A 21,033-nucleotide genomic window follows, 5' to 3' on the forward strand; every position below is an offset into this window, starting at 1 on the left:
AGTTCTTATGTTTGTCATTTTTATGCCTGGTTATTCTGATTTTACAGAAACTAAGCGTGTACTCTCCATTTTTAAAAAGATTTTGAATACTGTTTAGTGAATATAGGAATTTATTTCATAAAGCCTCTAGTTTCTTAAATGTATTATAATTTTATTTATTTTTAAAATGTTTTCACAAAGTATAAAATTTTTTTAATAGATAGATGATTATGAGGAAGAACCAATATTAAAACCAGGATGTAAAGAGTATTTTTGGTTGTTATGCAAATTAGTTGACAACATACATATAAAGGACGCTAGTCAGGTATGTGCAGAAAATTATATACTATTCTATGTATTCTTTTCTTGTTAATATGAATAATGACATGTTCATGACTTTATTGGTTATTAAGTATACTTTATTAATCTATAACTTGGTGATGATGTCCTATTTCTACTATATTTTTGCTTTTCCACCTTATTCTAATTCCTTTTGTGTTGTTACTCTGACTTTACTTGAAATGTCTTCATCTGGTATCTATCCATAATTTCCTGTCTCTTCTCAATAAGATATGTGGATGTAATATCTTATTTGGAAAGAGAAATGTAGATTTTAAATTTAAAAATACAGCTTTCTATAATAGCATGTAGTTTGGAGTCCCAAATATGTAAAATAAAATTGCAGTTCAGATAGAAGTTACTTTAAAGAAACACTATCAGTTTTTGCATATCTAATTTTCTTATACTGGACTAAAATGACATTTCCATTCAAACAAAGTAATGTTTAGAACAAGTAAATTTCAGGCGAGGTGCAGTGGCTCACGCCTGTAATCCCAGCACTTTGGGAGGCCAAGGCGGGCGGATCACAAGGTCAAAAGATGGAGACCATCCTGGCCAACATGGTGAAACCCCATCTCTACTAAAAATGCAAAAATTAGCTGGGCATGGTCACAGGCGCCTGTAGTTCCAGCTACTCAGGAGGGCTGAGGCAGAATCGCTTGAACCCGGGAGGCGGAGGTTGCAGTCAGTGAGCTGAGATCATGCTACTGCACTCTAGCCTGGTGACAGAGTGAAACTCTGTCTCAAAAAAAAAAAAGTAAATTTCAAAGCAAATCTTGCCACATAAAGACTTCCGTTTTTTCCAGTGTACATAAATTTAGTCAACTAAAATGTGTCTAAGTTGTCAATTCAGAAGAATGAGAAACACATAAAGAAGATCCTTTGAAATATTTAGGACACGTTTTTCTTAAACTTTTAAATGTATTTAAATCAAAGTTCAGTATGTTCACTTTACATTTAAAAGTTCTGTGGTGTTTATACTTTTTGCTTTTTAGTTAACATCTGAATTCTTAAAATCTACTTTTCATTTGAGAAATAATTACAAAAATTAGTATTGAGCAAGTTTTAATATACTTATTGTTAATTAAAATATTGATGCCAAATAAACATTGTGCTTTAAAAAAAAAAAAAAACCTGGGCTTGCCGATTTGAGCTAAAATAGGAATCTGACCTTGCTTGCTTGTAAAGTAATTTTCCTTTTTGGAGATTTGGGTTTCTTTGAGGGGACTCAAGTTAGATTTTGTGAAGTCTGTTTTAATGTTGTTGCTTAGTTATAATGAGAAGTCAAGTTTTTTTTAGAACGAACTGTAGAATTTAGTTTATTGTTAAAAGTCTAATTTAAAGGTACTGTTAAAAACAAACCTTGGTGAACTGTGTGAATTACATCTCAATAAAGTCATTAAAAAAAAAACAAACTTTAGTGTCTTCTCAATAGATTACTATGACTTTATTTGTTTTTTTAATTATACTTTAAGTTTTAGGGTACATGTGCACAACGTGAAGGTTTGTTACATATGTATACATGAGCCGTGTTGGTGTGCTGTACCCATTAAATCGTCATTGACTTAATTTATTATCAACATTCCATTGATTCTTTTTTGTAGAATGATCAGTGATGTTTAAGACTAATTTGATTAATTGACATAATGTATAAGTAAAGAGTTAGGTGTATTATGTTTATAACTTACTGAATTTGGGAGAACTAAATTATTGTTACCTATAAGGAAATGATTTTAATAATTTTATGTTTGGTAAAACATAAAAAATTTATATTTGAATTTTTGTTTTCTTTTTGTATTAAGACAACGCTCCTCGACTTAGATGCCTTGGCAAGACATTTGGCTGACTGTATTCGAAGGTAAAATTTGACGTGAAATTGACATTTATATTGTTGAGGAAAGATAAAAGACATAATTATGTGAACTGTCTTGCTTGTGTGTATTTTTTTTCTTTTTTGTAGTAGGGAGATCCTTGATCATCAGGATGGTAATGTAGAAGATGATGGGCTTACAGGACTCCTAAGGCTTGCAACAAGTGTTATTAAACACAAACCACCCTTTAAATTTTCAAGAGAAGGACAGGTAAGTGTTAAGATAATCAAATGTTTCTATGAAATGTGATTGAAATTTTTTGTTGTTACATTGTGTATTAGTCCGTTTTTACACTGCTGATAAAGACATACCCGAGACTGGGCAGTTTACAAAAGAAAAGGGTTTAATTCGACTCAAGAGTTCCACATGGCTGGGGAGGCCTCACAATCATGCCGGAAGGCAAGTCAGAGCAAGTTGCATCTTATGTGGATGGCGGCAGGCAGAAAAAGAATGAGAACCAAGCAAAAGCGGTTTCTCCTTATAAAACCATCAGATCTCAAAAGACTTACTCACTTATCACAGGAACAGTATGGGGGAAACCGCCGCCATGATTCAGTCATCTCCCACCAGGTCCCTCCCACAACAATGGGAATTATACGCAATATAATTCAAGATGAGATTTGGGTGGCGACATGGCCAAACTATGTCACATTGTATGTGGATATGTTAATTTTTTTAAACATACAGACATAAAAATTGCTAGAACTTAATTACTGGCAAGAAAAGCAAATTTTGAATAAATTGAATTCTGGAAATATAAAACGGGCTTGTTTTTAGAATGCAAAATCAGATGTTAATTCCTGTGACTGACTGAATATAGAAAGGTAACCTAAGGCTGGGCACGGTGGCTCATGCCTATAGTCGTAGCACTTTGAATGGCTGAGGTAGGTGGATTGCTTGAAACCAGGAGTTTGAGACCAGCCAAGGCAACATGGTGAAACCTCATCCCTACAGAAAATATAAAAATTTGCTGGGTGTGGTGGTGCACACCTGTAGTCTCAGCTACTCAGGAGGCTGAGGTGGGAGGATTGCTTGAGCTCAGGAGATCGAGGCTTCAGTGAGCCATGATCACACACCACTGCACTGTAGCCTAGGTGACAGAAGGAGACCTTGTCTCAAAAAAAAAAAAAAGTAACCTATATTTTATTAGTGTGCTTTCTATAGAATTGTATATTTTGAATTACTGTCCTAAACTGTGAATCATATCCTAATACAGTGGAATTAGTAAGTAGTCATTATTTGGTACTCGTTTCATATTTTAAAGACCTGTGTGACATGAAATCTATCTCTGAATATTGGAAACACTTCATGACTCTGTACCAACAAATGTCTCATTTTGATTGTCTCTTGATTAAATAGTTCATCTTATCTTACCATTGGTGCATTTGTCCTGGTCATTGTAGGAATTTGTTATGGTCTGGAGAGCTGTTATCTTAAAGTTACTGAATGTGTTAGGAAATAGCAACCAAAAGGATAGAAGATTGTCCTCATAGGCATAGACTAAAGGATTCTTGAGATCAACTTAAGATTACAGTCTTATCTGTTTGAAATCTTTGCTGCTTCCCCTAATGCACAAAACTCCTTCTTGTGCTATTTCTTTCAGGTTTTTTGCCTTTTCCATGACACTCACTGGAAATGATTTGATAGATTTACAGCCTTGTTGATTGAAGTCTTCTCTTACATATAAACTAGTATATAACTTTTATCCCCAAATATAAATATATTAATTGGTTTTTCTGATAATGTTGTAAAGCGAAAGTCATTGTTAAGAAAAAGTAATTTTAGATAGTACAAAAAAAGAATATTCCCATTTGGTTTGATTTCCTGTCATGCGATGGTGATGGCCTTCCAGGACTTTTCATGGATACAGTAAATACGCATAAAATTCATATTTATAGAAATTTTACAGTTTATAAATAGTATTCTGTGATCGATTTTCACTAAAAAATGAGTACATTAAAAAAGAAAATGTATTTTTAAAAATTGACTAAGAGGCAATAATTTAAATCTTTGACATTTATGAAGTTATAGAAAAAACTGTAAAGGCAGCATCTTTGCATACTTGTCCCATTATTTACTCAAGAACTCTTAAAAGTAAAATAGGTTGATTTTAATCCGTAGTTTATATCAGTATACAAAAGGATACATCAGTTTACACTTGTAGCCACACTGTATGAGAATGCCTTTCTCAAGCATCTGCAGATTCTTATGTCACTGAGATATTTGCCAATTTTGATGTTGCTTTAATTTTATTTCTTTGTTAATTGGTGAATGAGTTTCTTTCCATTTACTTATTGTTTGTATTTGATATTTATTTGTTCAGTCAGTATATGGTTTCCCATTCATTTGTAAAAGTTATTTATTTTGAATATGTCAGCTCTTTCTGTCGTATTTGCTGCATGTATTTTTTCCAAAGTCTTATTTCTCTTTATTATTACTATTTTTTTACTTCTCTGCTGTTCATTGATTTATACAAGTTGTTATCCTGGGACAAATTTTTGAGGCTTTAAAAGGTGGATATTATTAGACCCAGTTTTGACAGATGATGAAACTGAGGCATAGACAGGTTAAACGAGTAGTGCATGACTGAGTCACTTACTCTTCACTTTTAACCATTGGTTAACCATTATGCAATACTGTCTACTTTTAACCATTGGTTAACCATTATGCAATACTGTCTACACATGATAACACATTAAACATAGTGTTCTATGCTTTGCTTTTTTTTCACCTATCTTAGAGATTTTCAAATTCAGTATATAAACAGTTCATTTAAAAAAAAAAAAAAGGGACAGGGTCTCCTTATTCAAGCTGGAGTGCAGTGGCACAATCATAGCTCATTGCAGCCTTGAACTACTAGATCAAGTGATTCACCTGCCCTAACCTCCCAGGTATCTAGGATTATAGGCATACGCCATCACGCCCAGCTAATTTATTTATTTATTTATTTTTGTAGAGATGGGGTTTTGCTGTGTTGCCCAGGCTGTTCTTAAACTCCTGCCCTTAAGTGATCCTCCTGTCTTGGCCTCCCAAACTGTTGGGATTACCGATGTGAGCCAGTGCACACCTCCGTGCTTGGCTATTCATTTTGTAAAAGTAACTTCAAAATATTATTATTGTTATTATCTTTGAGATGGGGTCTGGCTCTGTCACCCAGGCTGGACTTCAGTGGCATGATCTCAGCTCACTGCAACCTCCACCTCCCAGGCTCAAGCAGTCCTCCCACCTCAGCCTCCCAAGCAGCTGGGACTATAGGCAGGCACCACCATACCCGGTTAATTTTTAAAAATCTTTCGTAGAGATGGGATTTCGCCATGTTGCCCTGGCTGGTCTCAAATTCCTGGGCTCAAGCAATCCTTCTGCCTCGGCCTCTTAATGTGCCAGGATTACAGGCATGAGCCACCATGCCTGGCCCAGAATATTATTTTATCTGCATGTATGTAATATATTTAGCTTCGTAATGATCAACATTGTCTTAAACTATTTCTAGTGATATTACAGAGATCTTTTTACACTTAACACATAGATTTAGGAAATGTAGGAAGACATTCTAAAAGTTAGAACTGCTAGTTCATGGAGTATACATTTATGGTTTTGGTTATGTTAAAAACGAAAACCAAGGTAACTGTGGAGGCTGAGCCAATTTATGTTTGTACCTACAACCTGAGATTAATTTCCAATTTTCCAACATTTCTGCCAACATACTATACGTTTAGATAATTTCTACCAGTCTGATAGGTGCAAAAAGATTCTCTTGGTTTTATTTTCTATTAATTTTATTAGTAAGGCTGAACTTCCCTTCAAGTGTTTGAAAGCCATTTGTGTTATCTTTTCTCTGACTGCTCAGATCCTTTTCCTTTATCCCTGTTATGTATGTTACAGTCCTTAACTAATTTGTAAAATATTTTATATTAAGGAAACTATCTCATTGTAATATGAATTGCAAGATTTTTTTTTTTTCTGTCTTGACTTCATGGTTTTTGTTATGCTTGTTTCTTATTTATTTATTTATTTATTTGAGACAGAGTCTTGCTCTGTTGCCTAGGCTGGAGTGCAGTGGCATTATCTCAGCTTACCTCAGCTTCCACCTCCCAGGTTCAAGCAATTCTCCTGCCTCAGCCTCCCTCCTAGCTGGGATTACAGGCATGCACCACCATGCCTGGCTAAATTTTGTATTTTTAGTGGAGACCGGATTTCACCATTTTGGCCAGGCTGGTCTTGAACTCCTGATGTCAGATGACCCGCCCACCTTGGCCTCCCAAAGTGCTGGCATTACAGGCGTGAACCACCTCACCTGGCCTGCTTATTTTCCAAGCAGAATTTTTTTTTCATGTAGTCAGGTTTATTGATCTTTTACAGCTACTAGATGTTGTGTTATACTTTTAAAAACTCCTGTTTTTTCATGCTTTCATAACTTAATATTTTACATTTAAGTTTTTCTATCAGGAAATTATTTAGGTGAAAGGAATGAAATGGATAACTTTTTTTCAGATATGTACCCAGTTATCCTAATAATTAACTAATTTATTTTTTTTCTACTGATTACAAATGCTTCCTTTTTCAAATAAACTACCATATGTATTTCTGGACTTTCTGTTTCATCTTATTGATTTATTTGTTCATTCACAAATATCATGTCTTAATTATGTAGATTTAAACTTAATATCCTGTAGAGATAGTCCCTTTGTTTGTTTTTTGAGACAGTGTCTCACTCTGTCACCCAGGCTGGAGTGCAGTGGTGCAGTGGCTCACTATAACCTCTGCCCTCCAGGTTCAAGCGATTCTCCTGCCTCAGCCTCCTGAGTAGCTGGGACTACAGGCACCTGCCACCACGCCCAGCAAATTTTTGTATCTTTGATAGAGAAGGGTTTCACCATGTTGGTCAGGCTGGTCTCAAACTCCTGACCTCAGGTGATCCGCCTGCCTTGGCCTCCCAAAGTGCTGGGATTACAAGCATGAGCCACCACGCCTGACCGAAGTAGTCCATTTTCATTATTATTTCTTTTCAGTATTTTCCTGGGTATTTATTTTTCCACATAAACTTTAGAATCAGTTCATCTAGTTCTTTAAAAAAATAAAATTGTGTTACTTTTTTGGTTGAGATTGTATTATATTTCCAGATTGATGCAGAATTAACTTTATGATACTCACTTTGCCTGTGGAAGAGTATGATTTGTTGTATTTATGCAAAGCCAATCGTTTTATGTTTTTTATTTTAAAGTTTTTTTCCTACAAAATTTAGGTTTTAAGTATTTCTTAGTAAGTTTATTCTTAGGAGTTTTGTCCTTTGTTGATATGTTGATAAGGAATCATTGCTTATGTTTTTTAACTTGTCATTTATGTATAGTAAGAATTTGTGTATACAATTGTTGCAGGCCATCTGAAATTGACTTATTGTTGCTAGACTGTTTTCAGTTATCTTCAGCTGTTAGTGTTCTTTGGTTCTTCATTTGTTTTTGGTTTATTATGTGCAGGTAATTCTTGTTTTTCTTTTATTTTCCCTAAGCAGACTCTTGTCACAATCATCTGCAAGTAATTCTATTACTTCCTCTTTTACAAGTTTAACTCTTTCCATTTCTTCACCAAATTTTTTCTCAAACATTCAGAATAATGTTAAGTTAGTTGTTTTTAGCATTCTTTATTGAAAAGGTCTTCATGTTCATGTAGTCAAATTATAATTTCCCCTTGGTTTCGGTGTTAAGGGAAAATTTTAGAAGATTTCATACAGGAGAGATGTGATCTGAATTAACATTTTAAAAGGTTTACTCGTACTCTAGTTGGAAAATTAGTCTATGGGCAAACTCAGAGGGCAAATGTATGAGTCAAGGGATCCAGTTAGGAAGTTTTTAGATGGTTCCAGAGAGGGACAATGGTGAAAAGTGCTTTCATGTGGAATATTTATTGAAGGTAGAGCTCACAGGTCTCAGATTTGGATAGATATGTTGGATTTGAGAGAGGTTAATAAAGAATGACTCCTAATTTATTTATTTATTTTTTTTTTTGAGATGAGGTCTCCCTCTGTCACCCAGGCTGGAGTGCAGTGGCGTGATCTCAGCTCACTGCAAGCTCTGCCTCCCAGGTTCACACCATTCTTCCGCCTCAGCCTCCCAAGTAGCTGGGACTACAGGTGCCCGCCACCATGCCCGGCTAATTTTTTGTATTTTTAGTAGACACAGGGTTTCACCATGTTAGCCAGGATGGTCTCGATCTCCTGACCTCATGATACGCCTGCCTTGGCCTCCCAAAGTGCTGTGATTACAGGCGTGAGCCACCATGCCCAGCCAAGAATGACTCCTGAATTTTAAGCGTGAGAAGCTAAGGGAATGATAATGCCAATTATTAAGAAAAGGAAAACTCAGAAATGGGAGAGGGTAATGGGCGGTAAAACCAAGAGTTCTGTTTTGGAAATATTAAATTTGAAATGTCAGTTAGATATCCGAGTAGAGGTATTGAAGGCAGTTGGTTTTCTTGTAATATTAAGGAAAATATGCCTTAACTCCAAGATATTTAAAATCTCTTCTACTCTAATGATTTTTACTTTTTTCCTTAAGTATTTAAAAATATATTTCTAGAACTTACTTTCATGCAGGATTTGGTAAATTTTTTCTATAAAGAAACATGATAAATATTTTACACTTTGCAGCTGCATAATAATCTGTCATCAGCAACACCACCACTATCACTACTACTGCTTCCTCCTCCTTCCCCCTTCTTCCCCTCTTTTCTCCGTTCTTTCTTTTACCTTTCCAGTGGTACTAATCTTCATTCTTCCTTTCTTTCTCCTCCTCCCTTCCTTTTTCTTCCTTTTTTCCTCCTTCTCCATTCCTCCTTTCTTCTCCTTTTAAAGTATGAGTATCATTCCTATCTCTATTGCTTTGCATAGTGTCTAAAAACTATGTTGAGCAAATGGATGATTGCAACTCAGACCTGATTCTTAGAACGGACAGTCAAACAGTACATTTGTCTTATGCAAAATTTGCGTGTACCCTTACAAATTATGGCTGCTCATGATATTTATACTTCATGGAAATAAATAATAGTTATTAAAAAGAGAATCATCAGAGATTTAGAAGATCAGATTGCATTGACATGATTAGGAAAAGCTTTGAAGAAGATAAAGCTTCGCCCAGGTTGGAGTGCAGTGGTGTGATCTCGGTCCACTGCAACCTCTGCCTTCCAGGTTCAAGTGATTCCCCTGCCTCAGCCTCCCGAGTAGCTGGGATTAACAGGCGTGTGTCACCACACCCAGCTAATTTTTTGTTGTTGTTGTTTTGTTTTGTTTTTGTAGAGGTGGGTTTTCACCATGTTGGCCATGCTGGTCTCGAATTCCCGACCTCAGGTGATCCGCCCACCTTAGCCTCCCAGTGTGCTGGGATTACAGGCATGAGCCACAGCGCCTGGCCAGATACAGCTTTTTTAATGGATATCTTTTGTAGAAAAGTAAGGGAAACATTTAAGTCATAGGAAAGAATATGAGTAAAAATTAAGTCATAGGAAAGCACTGGTTTCATGCAGAAAATTGGTTGGTTCAGTTTAGCCAATGTTTTAGGCAGTATAGGGCAAACTTGGTGGCCATCTATTGTGGGCACAGGAAATTATTTTTATATATAAAATAAAAGCATTATTGTCTTAGTCTGTTCAGGCTGCTGTAATAACATATTGTAAACTGGGCCAGGCGCAGTGGCTTACTCTGTAATCCCAGCACATTGGGAGGCCAAGGCAGCCGTATTGCTTGAGCTCAGGAGTTTGAGACCAGCCTGGCCAATGTGGTGAAACCTGGTCTCTACTAAAAATACAAAAATTAGCGAGGCATGGTGGTGCGTACCTGTAATCACAGCTACTCGGGAGGCTGAGGCACGAGAATCCCTTGAACCAGGGAGTTGGAAGCTGCAGTGAGCCGAGATTGTGCCACTACACTCCAGCCTGGCAACAAAGCAAGACTCTGTCTCAAAAATAAATAAAATAAAATATTGTATACTGGGTAGCTTATAACAACAGAAATTTACTTTTCACAATTCTGGAGGCTGGGAGTAGTACAAGATCAAAACTCTGGCAGATTCACGGTGTCTTGTGAAGGCTTACTTTTTGATTCACGGATAGCACCTTCTCATGGAGCCCTTAGATGATGGGACGGGTAGGAGGTCTCTCTACTGCTTCTTTCATAAGGGCAGAGTCCTCATGGCTTAATAACCTTCCAAAGGTCCCACCTTCTAATACCATCACATTGGTGGTTAGGTTTCAACATACAAATTTCAGAGTGACAAAAACTTTTAGGCCATGGCAATTACTTTTGTAATTTTAGGCTGGGAAGGGATGGGATGAAGAGAGATTGGCTAATGAATACAAACATACACTTGGAGTAATAAATTCTAGTGCTCAGTAGCACAGTAGGATGACTATTGTTAAAAAATTTTTTCGTGTATTTCAAAATAGCTAAAAGGGAGGATTTGAAATATTCCCAATAAAAGAAATGATAAATGCTTGAAATGATAGGTATTCCAAGTACCCTGATTTCGTCATTACACATTGTATTTGTGTCAAAATATAATATATTCCATTAATATATATAATTATTATGTATCAGTAGATAATTGTAAAAACAGGAGCCTTTTAAGGTTTTGATCAAATAATGTCAAGGATGTGCATTAACAAAATAAATCTGGTAATGGATTGAAAACCAGCAGAGTGCACTAGTCTTTAAACTTTTATTGTTTACATATTTCTTAATCTTGAAAAACCTAGATGTCTCCTCACAGATTTTTTAAATTTGTAAATTTTTGAATTTTAAGTCTTTGTAGACAGTATACATTCGGGAAATTATTGAAATTGATGTTTTCAAAGACAAAATTATGGTCCTCTTTTAGATTAATGAAATGTAAGTGCTGTAGCAACTTTTATTCATCTCTCTTAAAATTTCTAAACTCTCAACTGTAATCCCAGCACTTTGTGAGGTGGAGGCAAAAGGATTGCTTGAGCCCAGGAGTTGGAGACCAGCCTGGGCAACCTGGTGAAACCCCGTCTCTATTAAAAAAAAAAAAAAAAATTAGCCAGGTGTGGTGAGCATCTATAGTCCAAGCTACGCAGCAGGCTGAGCTGGGAGGATTGACTGAGCCTGGGAGATCGAGGCTGCAGTGAGCCATGATCCCACCACTGTACGCTAGCCTGGGTGATGGAGTGAGATCGTCTCCAAACTCTCCTTTCTGAAATTTTACTTAGCTAAATTTTTTCCTAATTCCTCCACAGTATTTCCACTTGATTCCCCCACAGAATGTAATTGTAATGTATTTATTAGTATCTTTGAACATCTTTTATTATTTGCCTGTCATACTTCTCTACAACAAAATATATGTAAGTTAATAAAAATACTTCCTGTGTACATGGTATTGTCTTAAATTTCTTCTATATTTAGTTATTACATTACATTTATTATTGGGACATGGCAATTAAAGGAGCATAAATATATTTTGTTTTGCCAAACTAGTATGAAACATTAAAAAATGAAATTCTACTGAAAATATGCATTAGTGAGAAGGATGGGCCTTATTAATAGAGTTGTAGGTGAATATTAAGCTAGAATGATAGTGTTCATTAATTCTCTCTTCCTATTTTCTATTTTTATATATGTGAATTCTGAAAAACCTTATTTACATAATGTTTTTAGTGCACATGGAAGTTTTTGATAACTTTTTAAAGTGAATTTCTTCTGAATTATAAGTCAAAAATTACCCTATGATCTATTGCTGTATTAGTCCATTTTGCGGTGTTATAAGGGAATACCTGATGCTGGGTATAAAAAAAGAGGTTTATTTGTTGAGGCCTCAGGAGCCTTTTACTCACGGCAGAGGGCCATGAGAGAATAGCTGTGTCACATGGTGAGAAAGGGAGGTGGGAGGTGCAACACTTTTTTTTTTTTTTTTTTTTAAACAACAGCTCTTGCATGAACTCAAAGAGTGAGAACTCACTCATTCCTGTGTGGTAGGAACCAAGCTCTTCAGGGATACACCCTGATGACTCGAACACCTCTCACTAGACCTAACCTCCAACACTGGGGAGCACATTTCACCATTAGATGTGGTGAAATGGGATTACAGACGTAAGCCACTGCACCCGGCCCAGTTGACAATATTTTATTACAGCAGCCTAAACAGACTAAGACAATAATTCTTTTATTGGACAAATACCCAAACCATATCAATCACGAAAAACTATTTTTAATATTCTCTCAGGTCATAGTTTGAGCAGGTTCTTCTTTCTGTGAGGTATATGAGTAGGTTCTTTCTGTGAAAGGCTTATAAAAATAAGCCCTTTGCCAGGTGCAGTGGCTCACACCTGTAATCCCAGCGCTTTGGGAGGCTGAGGCGGGCAAATCACGAGGTCAGGAGGTCGAGACCAGCCTGGCCAACATCGTGAAACCCCATCTCTACTAAAAATACAAAAAATAAGCTGGGTGCAGTGGCTCACGCCTGTAATCCCAGCACTTTGGGAGGCCTAGGCGGGCAGATGGATCACGAAGTCGGGAGATAGAGACCATCCTGGCTAACACGGTGAAACCCCGTCTCTACTAAAAAATACAAAAAATTAAGACTGGATGTGGTGGCGGGCACCTGTAGTCCCAACTAATTGGGAAGCTGAGGCAGGAGAATGGCGTGAACCCAGGAGGCGGAGCTTGGGGTGAGCTGAGATGGCGCCACTGCACTCCAACCTGGGCAACAGAGCAAGACTCATTCTCAAACAAAAAAAAAAAAACAGAAAATTAGCTGGATGTAGTGGCAGGTGCCTGTAATCCCAGCTACTCGGGAGGCTGAGGCAGGAGAATCGCTTGAACCTGGGCGGCGGTGGTTACAGTGAGCCGAGATTGTGCCACTGCATTCCATCCCAGGTGACAGAGTGAGATTCTGTCTCAAAAAGAAAAAAAAACCTCCTAACCACTTTCCATGTTTCCTAGCTAAACTTACTTTTCTTTGCTAAGAACTATGAATTACACATTCTTTAACAATAGATGAAAGAGGTGAAGTTATTATGGAAAAATATTTCAAAAATTTCTTTTTTTGATACGTCTTTCAAGAGTTTCCCTGACCACCCCCAGGTTTGTTGATTCACTAACTCACAGGACTCAGCATATAGTTATACTCATGGCTAAGATTTATTACAGCAAAATGATACAAAGCAAAATCATGAAAAGAAAAAGGTGTCAAGGCGAAGTCTGGAGGAAGCCAGTTGCAACTTTCCAAGAGTTGTCTTCCATTGGAGTTCCACAGGATGTGTTCAGTGAGCATGACAACGCATGTGATGTATTGTCTACCAAGAACGTTCTCTTGAGCCTAGGAGTCCTTGGTTTTATCACAGGGTGGCTCATGTAGGCGCATAGTGACTGGATAACTGACCATAGTTGCCCAGACTCCAGACTCCTGAAAGGAAAACAGGTCTTTAGCATAAACCTGTTAGGCACAGTGAGCCACTGTTTTCACTTGGAGAGTTTTTTTATCATTGTAGGGAGCTGTTTACTTACCAGTGACGTTTGCAGACTGTAGGCAAAGGTTAGCCTTTCTGTGGGTATCCTCAGTCTTACTGTGGTATCTCTTTTCTGCACAGTACTCCAGGAGGTTTTATACTGTAGAACAATGTACCATAGTACTATTTGGGATGTGTGAGGGTAATAACTTGGTAAAATAGCAAAGGACCAATTAGAAAAAAACAAGTGGAAAAGATAACCCAGCACCCCCTTTCTCAGACAGACTAAATTTTGGAAAAAGTACAACAGTACTACCTTTCAACCATATAAGTAAACTGTTGATTTTGCCACTGTTATTGTTGCTATTATTTATTAGTAGAGTGAAGTAAGGGGAAAGTTAATGCAGAAGCGCCAGTCAGACTTGTCAAGGGAGTAATGAGGCCTTAACAAAAACTTTACATCACTTAATGGAATAGAAAATAACAACATTGTATGTGAAGAGTCTAAGAATGAGCTTATTAGGTATCAAAAAGGAGAGAAGAGTAAAAGATGATCGCTGCCTTCGTTTTCTCTAAGACAAATGAACATAGGACTTTCAGATGATGGTATATCATGCTGCTACACGTTTTTGAGTAGCTTAATTGTAGCCTGTCATCCTGTTTATATGTTAACTATATTTGGAATGTAATTAATATCTCAGTTTAGATAACATGTTTGCTTTTACTCCCCAGGAATTTTTGAGAGATATCTTCAATCTCTTGTTTTTGTTGCCAAGTCTGAAGGACCGACAACAGCCAAAGTGCAAATCACATTCTTCAAGAGCTGCTGCTTACGATTTGTTAGTAGAGATGGTAAAGGGGTCTGTTGAGAACTACAGGCTAATACACAACTGGGTTATGGCACAACACATGCAGTGTAAGCATTCTTCTTTTCCTTTAATCTTTATAAATTTTTAATTCAGAAATAAGATTTTGAGGGCACTGTTTAACAAAAGAATCTGCTCTTCACGTACTTTAACATTATAAATGATTATTGGTAGGGTGTTATTAAAGTTAAAAAGTAAACATTGATGTGAAGGACCTTTTTATATGCATTTTAAATACTTTGGCTCTTTCTGTAAAACTAATTTGGGGCTAAGTAAAATCAAGTTTTAAAAGTCTTGAATTTTTAGAGAATAAATAAGTTTCCATGTGTATTCTTTATTTAAAAAATTATATATAATGTTCTATATATATTAATGAGGTAACTAATGGAGGTAGAGGCTGTTAATGTAAGCAAAATACCTTATGTTTCATAGTTTGTTTGGGGGGGATCTTTTCCTCCCTCTTTCTTCAGCAGCCCATGCACCTTATAAATGGGATTACTGGCCTCATGAAGATGTCCGTGCTGAATGTAGATTTGTTGGCCTTACTAACCTTGGAGCTACTTGTTACTTAGCTTCTACTATTCAGCAACTTTATATGATACCTGAGGCAAGACAGGCTGTCTTCACTGCCAAGGTAGAATTTTCCTCACTTTAAAAATCAAAATTATAAACCAGATTTTAATATTTTGTTGATAAATTTTTATTTCAGTGTAGTAAATGTTGTTTGAAAAAATAATTTATGAATGAAAGTAAATTTGATTATAGTAACTAGCTAATGTGTATTTTACATAGTTTTACATTTTAGTAGATTACTCATAATGCTGTAGTACAATTTAGTTCTCAAAGGAAAACACAGTTATGGAATATGCATGCTCAGTGTATACAATGAATATCATGTTGTCAGTAAAAACGCATTCACTGGGAGAACATATGAGAATAAAAAACAAAGATAAATAAATACATATTTTTATTACAGAGAAAATAAGGAAACCCTGAATCCAAGTAGAGAAGTGTTGCCAGAATCACTTAGCTTGTTTCTTTTATATTTATCCCAAAGTGAATTGGATTGTGGACCTAATTTGTTTGTGTAAGCTCTGCTCCATGTTATTTTTATTCACTTTCTAGTTTTCATTCTTTTTTACCGTGGGCTATTTTTGTTTGCTTGTTTTTTAAAATAATAAATAGAGATGGGGTCTCTCTGTGTTGACCAGGCTGGTCTCCAGCTCCTGGCCTCAAGCAGTCCTCCCATTTCAGCTTCCCAAAGTGCTGGGATTACAGGTGTGAGCCACCATGCCCGGCCAACCATGGGCTATTTTTTAGTTTACCTTTTGTACTGCTTTTAGAGTTTTTTGATGAACTTCCTTTATACTTGCTCTTGGATTTTTTTATTTTTATTTTTTTGAGGCAGGCCTCAGTGTCTATCACCCTGACTGGAGTGCAGTGGTGTGAGCACAGCTCACTGCAGTGTTGACCTCCTGGGTTCAAGTGATCCTCCCACCTCAGCCTCCTGAGTAACTGGGACTACAGGCATATGCCACCATGCCTGGCTAAGTTTTTTACTTTTACTTTTTGTAGAGACAGGGTCTCACTGTGTTGCCCAGGCTGGTCTCAAATCCTGGGCTTATGAGATGCTTCTACCTTGACCTTCCAAAGTACTGGGATTATTGGTGTAAAGCTGCCAAGCCTGGCCTCATCATGTTATCTTTTGTCTTGATTTCTTTTTCCCTGTTAAGTATTGCAGTGCTTTATATACTTTCTCTGAATTCTTTATTATGTTTAAGTTAGTCTTTAAAGTCTCCAGTTTATAGTTTACCCAAGTGGTTCTGGGTTTTTTGGCTTTAGTTATTGAGATTTTAAAATTTATCTCTGTACATTATGACTAAAAATAGTTGAATGATTAGTTCATTTAGCTTATGGAAATATTTCTGAATAAATTTGGTATACCCATCTGCATGGTCTTATAAAAGCAGTTGTTATTAAAGAAGCATATTTTCATTGGTTTTCTTTCTAGTTGGCAACTTGGTCATGCTTCTTGGTTTTTCTTCTTCATATTGATAACCACCTTTAAAGCTATTAACACTTCTAGGAATTAGTAGAAACAGAAGGAACACTCAGATGTGCTGATTATGAGTAGATCTCATAAATGTTATTTTTAGTTAAAAACTACATTTACAAGCAGAAACAACCCCATTAAAAAGTGGACAAAGCAGCTTGGCCAGTATGGTGAAACCCTCTCTCTACCAAATGTACAAAAATTAGCCACGCGTGGGGTGTGGTGACTCACGCCTATAATCCCAGCACTTTGGGAGGCAGAGGTTGGCGGATCACGAGGTTAGGAAATTTAGGAGATCAAGACCATGCTGGCCAACATGGTGAAACCCCATCTCTACTAAAAATACAAAAAAAAATAGCTGGGCGTGGTGGCGGGTGCCTCTAATCCCAGCTATTTGGGAGGCTGAGGCAGGAGAATCCCTTGAACCCAGGAGGCAGAGGTTGCAGTGAGCCAAGATGGCGCCAATGCACTGCAGCCTAGGCGACAGAGCGAGACTTTGTCTCAAAAAAAAAAAAAAAAAAGCCTTTGGCCAGGCACAGTAGCTCACACCTGTAATCCCAGCACTTTGGAAGGCCGAAGTGGGCGGATCACCTGAGGTCAGGAGTTTGAGACCAGCCTGGCCAACATAGTGAAACCATGTCTCTACTAAAAAATACGAAAATTAGCCAGGCATGATGGCAGGTGACTTAATCCCAGCTACTTGGGAGGCAGAGGCAGGAGAATTGTTTGAACCCGGGAGGCAGAGTTTGCAGTGAGCTGAGATCGAGCCATTGCACTCAAACTCTGGGGACAAGAGCGAGACTTCTCTCAAAAAAAAAAAAATCCATGTGTGGTAATGCGTGCCTGTAGTCCCAGCTACTCAGGACGCTGGGCCAGGAGAATCACTTGAACCCAGGAGGCGGAGGTTGCAGTGAGCTGAGTTTGTGCCACTGCATTCCAGTCTGGGTGACAGAGCGAGACTCTCTTAAAAAAAAAAAAAAAAAAAAAGAAGTGTGCAAAGGACATGAACAGACACTTTTCAAAAGAAGACATACATGTGGCCAATAAGCATATGAAAAAATGCTCAGTATTACTCATCATTAGAGAAATACAAAACTAAACCACAGTGAGATACCATCTCAAACCAGTCAGAATAGCTGTTAATAAAAAGTCAAAAAGTAACAGATGCTGGCAATGTTGCAAAGAAAAGGGAATGCATATACACTGGGAATGCATGCTGGTGGAAATGTAAATTAGTTCAGCCATTGTGAGAAGCAGCTTGGCAATTTCTGAAAGAACTTTAAACAATTACTATTCGGCTCAGCTATCCCATTGGGTATATACCCAAAGGAATATAAATCATCCTACCATGAAGACACATCCACAAGCATGTTTACCACAGCACTGTTCACGATAGCAAAAACATGGAATCAACCTACATGCCCATCAGCAGTGGACTAGATAAAGAAAATGTACATATACAGCATAGAACACTATGCAGCCATAAAAAAAGAACAAGACCATGTCTTTTGCAAAAACATGTATGGAGCTGGAGGCCATTATCCTAAGTGAACTAACATAGCAACAGGGAACCAAATACCATATGTTCTCACTTATAAGTGGGAGCTAAATATTGAGTACATATGGACACACAGGGACAATGGACATTGTGTCCTACCTGAGGGTGGAGTGTGGGAAGAGGAACAGGATTGAAAAACTACCTATTGGTACTATTATTACCTGGGTGATAGAACAATCTATATACCAAACTTCCGTGACACACGGTTTACCTATATAACAAACCTGCATATGTACCCCTGAACCTAAAATAAGAGTAAACAGTAAAAAAAAAAAAAAAAAAAAAAAAGTAGACCTATGTACATATAATTTTTTTTTTTTGACAAAGTCTTGCTTTGTGACCCAAGCTAGAGTGCAGTGGCACAATCTCGGCTAACTGCAACCTCTGCCTCCTGGGTTCAGGCCGTTCTCCTGCCTCAGCCTCCCGAATAGCTGGGATTACAGGCACCTGGCAAATTTTTGTATTTTTAGCAGAGACAGGGTTTAAGCATCTTGGCCAGGCTGATCTTAAATTCCTGACCTCGTGATCCCCCCACCTCGGCCTCCCAAAGTGCTGGGATTACAGATGTGAGCCACGACGCCCAGCCGAAAATTCTTAACAGAATTTGCTATGATTCTGGCAGGTACTCTAGTCAAGTGGGCACTTTATTCTTAAGATGAACACTTCAGTTAATTGTATTGTTCCCTATTCTGATGCTCACAGAAAGTTTAAAGAAAGTTACATATATTGTAATTGTGGTAAAATATATGCAACATTAAATTCATCATTTTAACCATTTATACATATATACAGTTGGGGGATTAAATACATTCACATTATTTTGCAGCCATCACCACCAATCCATCTCGAACTTTTTCACCTTCCCAGCAGAAACTCGTTAAACACTTAACTCTCCATTCTCCCTCCCAACCCCCCTTGCAACCACTATTCTACTTTCCATCTCTATGAATTCACCTGTTTCAGGTACCTCATATAAGTGGAGTCAGATTTGTCTTTTTGTGACTGGCTGTGAGTGGCTTATTTCACTTAGGATATCTTCAAGGGTTACCCATGCTGTTGTATGTGTCAGAAGTTCTTTCCTTTTTAAGGCTGAATTATAATTTATTGTATTTACCACATTTTATTTATTCTTTCACTTGTCAGTGGATACTTGGGTTGCTTTCACCTTTTGGCTGTTCTGAATAATGCTGTTATGGACATGGGTGTACAAACATGTTTGAGTTCCTGCTTTTACTATTTTTGGGTGTATACCCAGAAGTGGAATTGTTGGATCATATGAGAATTCTGTGTTTAATTTTTTGAGGAATAGCCTTACCTTTTCCACAGGGCTTACACCGTTTTGCATGCATAAGGGTTTAATTTCTCGACGTCCTTGCTCACACTTGACATTTTCTGTTTGTTTTAATAATAGTCATCCTAATGGATATGAACACAATTTTTTAAGTAAATACATATAGATGCAGGCTATGTATTTATTTAAAAATTGCACATTAAGTAAAATTCCCTCGTTGTTGCTTGACTTTAATAAATTTAGGCAGCTCTTTTCTTTAGCCACTCATACTTTATTCTCTAATATTAAAAATATAAATCCAGGTCTTTATTCCTGAACTTTTTTCTATTCTGAATCAATACTTTGATACGTTGGAAAATTTCACTTTGTGTGACTTTTTTCATAATATGGAATATTAAGCCTCTCATATAACAGGAGTACACTGGAATTATTTTGCCAATTTTGTTGATTCCCTTTGTTCAATTCCTGTTGAATTTAATATATAATTTTACAGTAATTATATGCTGAATAGATCTCTGTTTTAGTCCATATCTTGACTTCGATTTGATTATAAGCTGCTAAACAGAAGAGCTATATTACTTACAGTCTTACTTCCATAAAGCTGGCAAAAATAACTAATGTATACTCTTAGCTTGTGGACGCCTATTATTCCACAAGACTTTCAAAGTTACGCGAGGTAATAATTTGTAATAAGGATAATACCTACTTTATAGATTCATTTTAATACTTGAGTGAGGTAGAATATGTGAAATAAGTACCTTGCATGAATATGGATCTTTCCTATAAGGCTTGGTATTCAATACTAAGTCTCTAATGTGTGAGTCTAGCCAGATTCCTGAATTTGACTTATTGATAGTTGAATATTTAGACAGTTTTCAAAGATCCTGGCCGGTATTCCTCTTCAGTGTGAAGAATATACTGTTCCAGAAAGAGTAAAGATATGAATAAATGATGATATGTCATTGGTTAATATTTCAAATGTATTTTTTTTAATGTGTAGGTTTACTTGTGGAAGACAACTTTGATTGCACCTGAAGTGTTTTTCATTCTTGCATTCTTGGAAATCATCAGCATTGTACCAAATAAGTGTTAACCTAGAAAGTGATTTTTAAAATTCTCTCTTTGGTTTCCTTATAGGATAGTAATAGCTGTATTTATGTAACAAAGTATTACAATTTTTAATGCTATAATTACTAAAGAATTGAATGTGTCGGTGTTTTTCTTTTATATAGCCAAAAGAATGAAGACAGATACAGTGTACATTGCAAGACTTCCTTTGCTAGAATGCCTAATTTACTACCATCATGTCTGTGTTTTTAATGGCGTTTTCTCTTGATTTTCAGTATTCAGAGGATATGAAGCACAAGACCACTCTTCTGGAGCTTCAGAAAATGTTTACATATTTAATGGTATGTTCAAGAATCATGGAGGCTAGGCCAGGCACTGTGGCTCATGTCTGTAATTATAGCATTTGGGGAGGCCAAGGGGGGTGGATGGCTTGAGTTCGAGAGCTTGAGACCAGCCTGGGCAACATGGTGAAACCCCATCTCTACTAAAAAAAAATTAGCCAGGCATGGTGGTGCATGCCTGTAGTCCCAGCTGATTGGGAGGCTGAAAAGGGAGGA

At 36.9% G+C, this 21,033-nt stretch overlaps 1 protein-coding gene across 5 annotated transcripts in view; it reads left to right on the top strand.

Moving 5' to 3' along the window:
* Nucleotides 1-21,033, top strand: part of USP34 (ubiquitin specific peptidase 34) — a 281,740-nt gene that overhangs the window by 189,074 nt on the left and 71,633 nt on the right. For all 5 annotated transcript variants that reach the window (XM_024242030.3, XM_054547514.2, XM_054547516.2 and 2 more), the window contains 6 exons: nt 200-304; nt 2,121-2,176; nt 2,279-2,399; nt 14,373-14,556; nt 14,980-15,140; nt 20,752-20,817. In XM_024242030.3, coding sequence (XP_024097798.2) covers nt 200-304; nt 2,121-2,176; nt 2,279-2,399; nt 14,373-14,556; nt 14,980-15,140; nt 20,752-20,817 — 693 coding nt within the window. The remainder of the gene's footprint in view (nt 1-199; nt 305-2,120; nt 2,177-2,278; nt 2,400-14,372; nt 14,557-14,979; nt 15,141-20,751; nt 20,818-21,033) is intronic.

Source organism: Pongo abelii, chromosome 12 (assembly GCF_028885655.2).
Source record: "Pongo abelii isolate AG06213 chromosome 12, NHGRI_mPonAbe1-v2.0_pri, whole genome shotgun sequence".
NCBI classification, from domain to species: Eukaryota; Metazoa; Chordata; class Mammalia; order Primates; family Hominidae; genus Pongo; species Pongo abelii.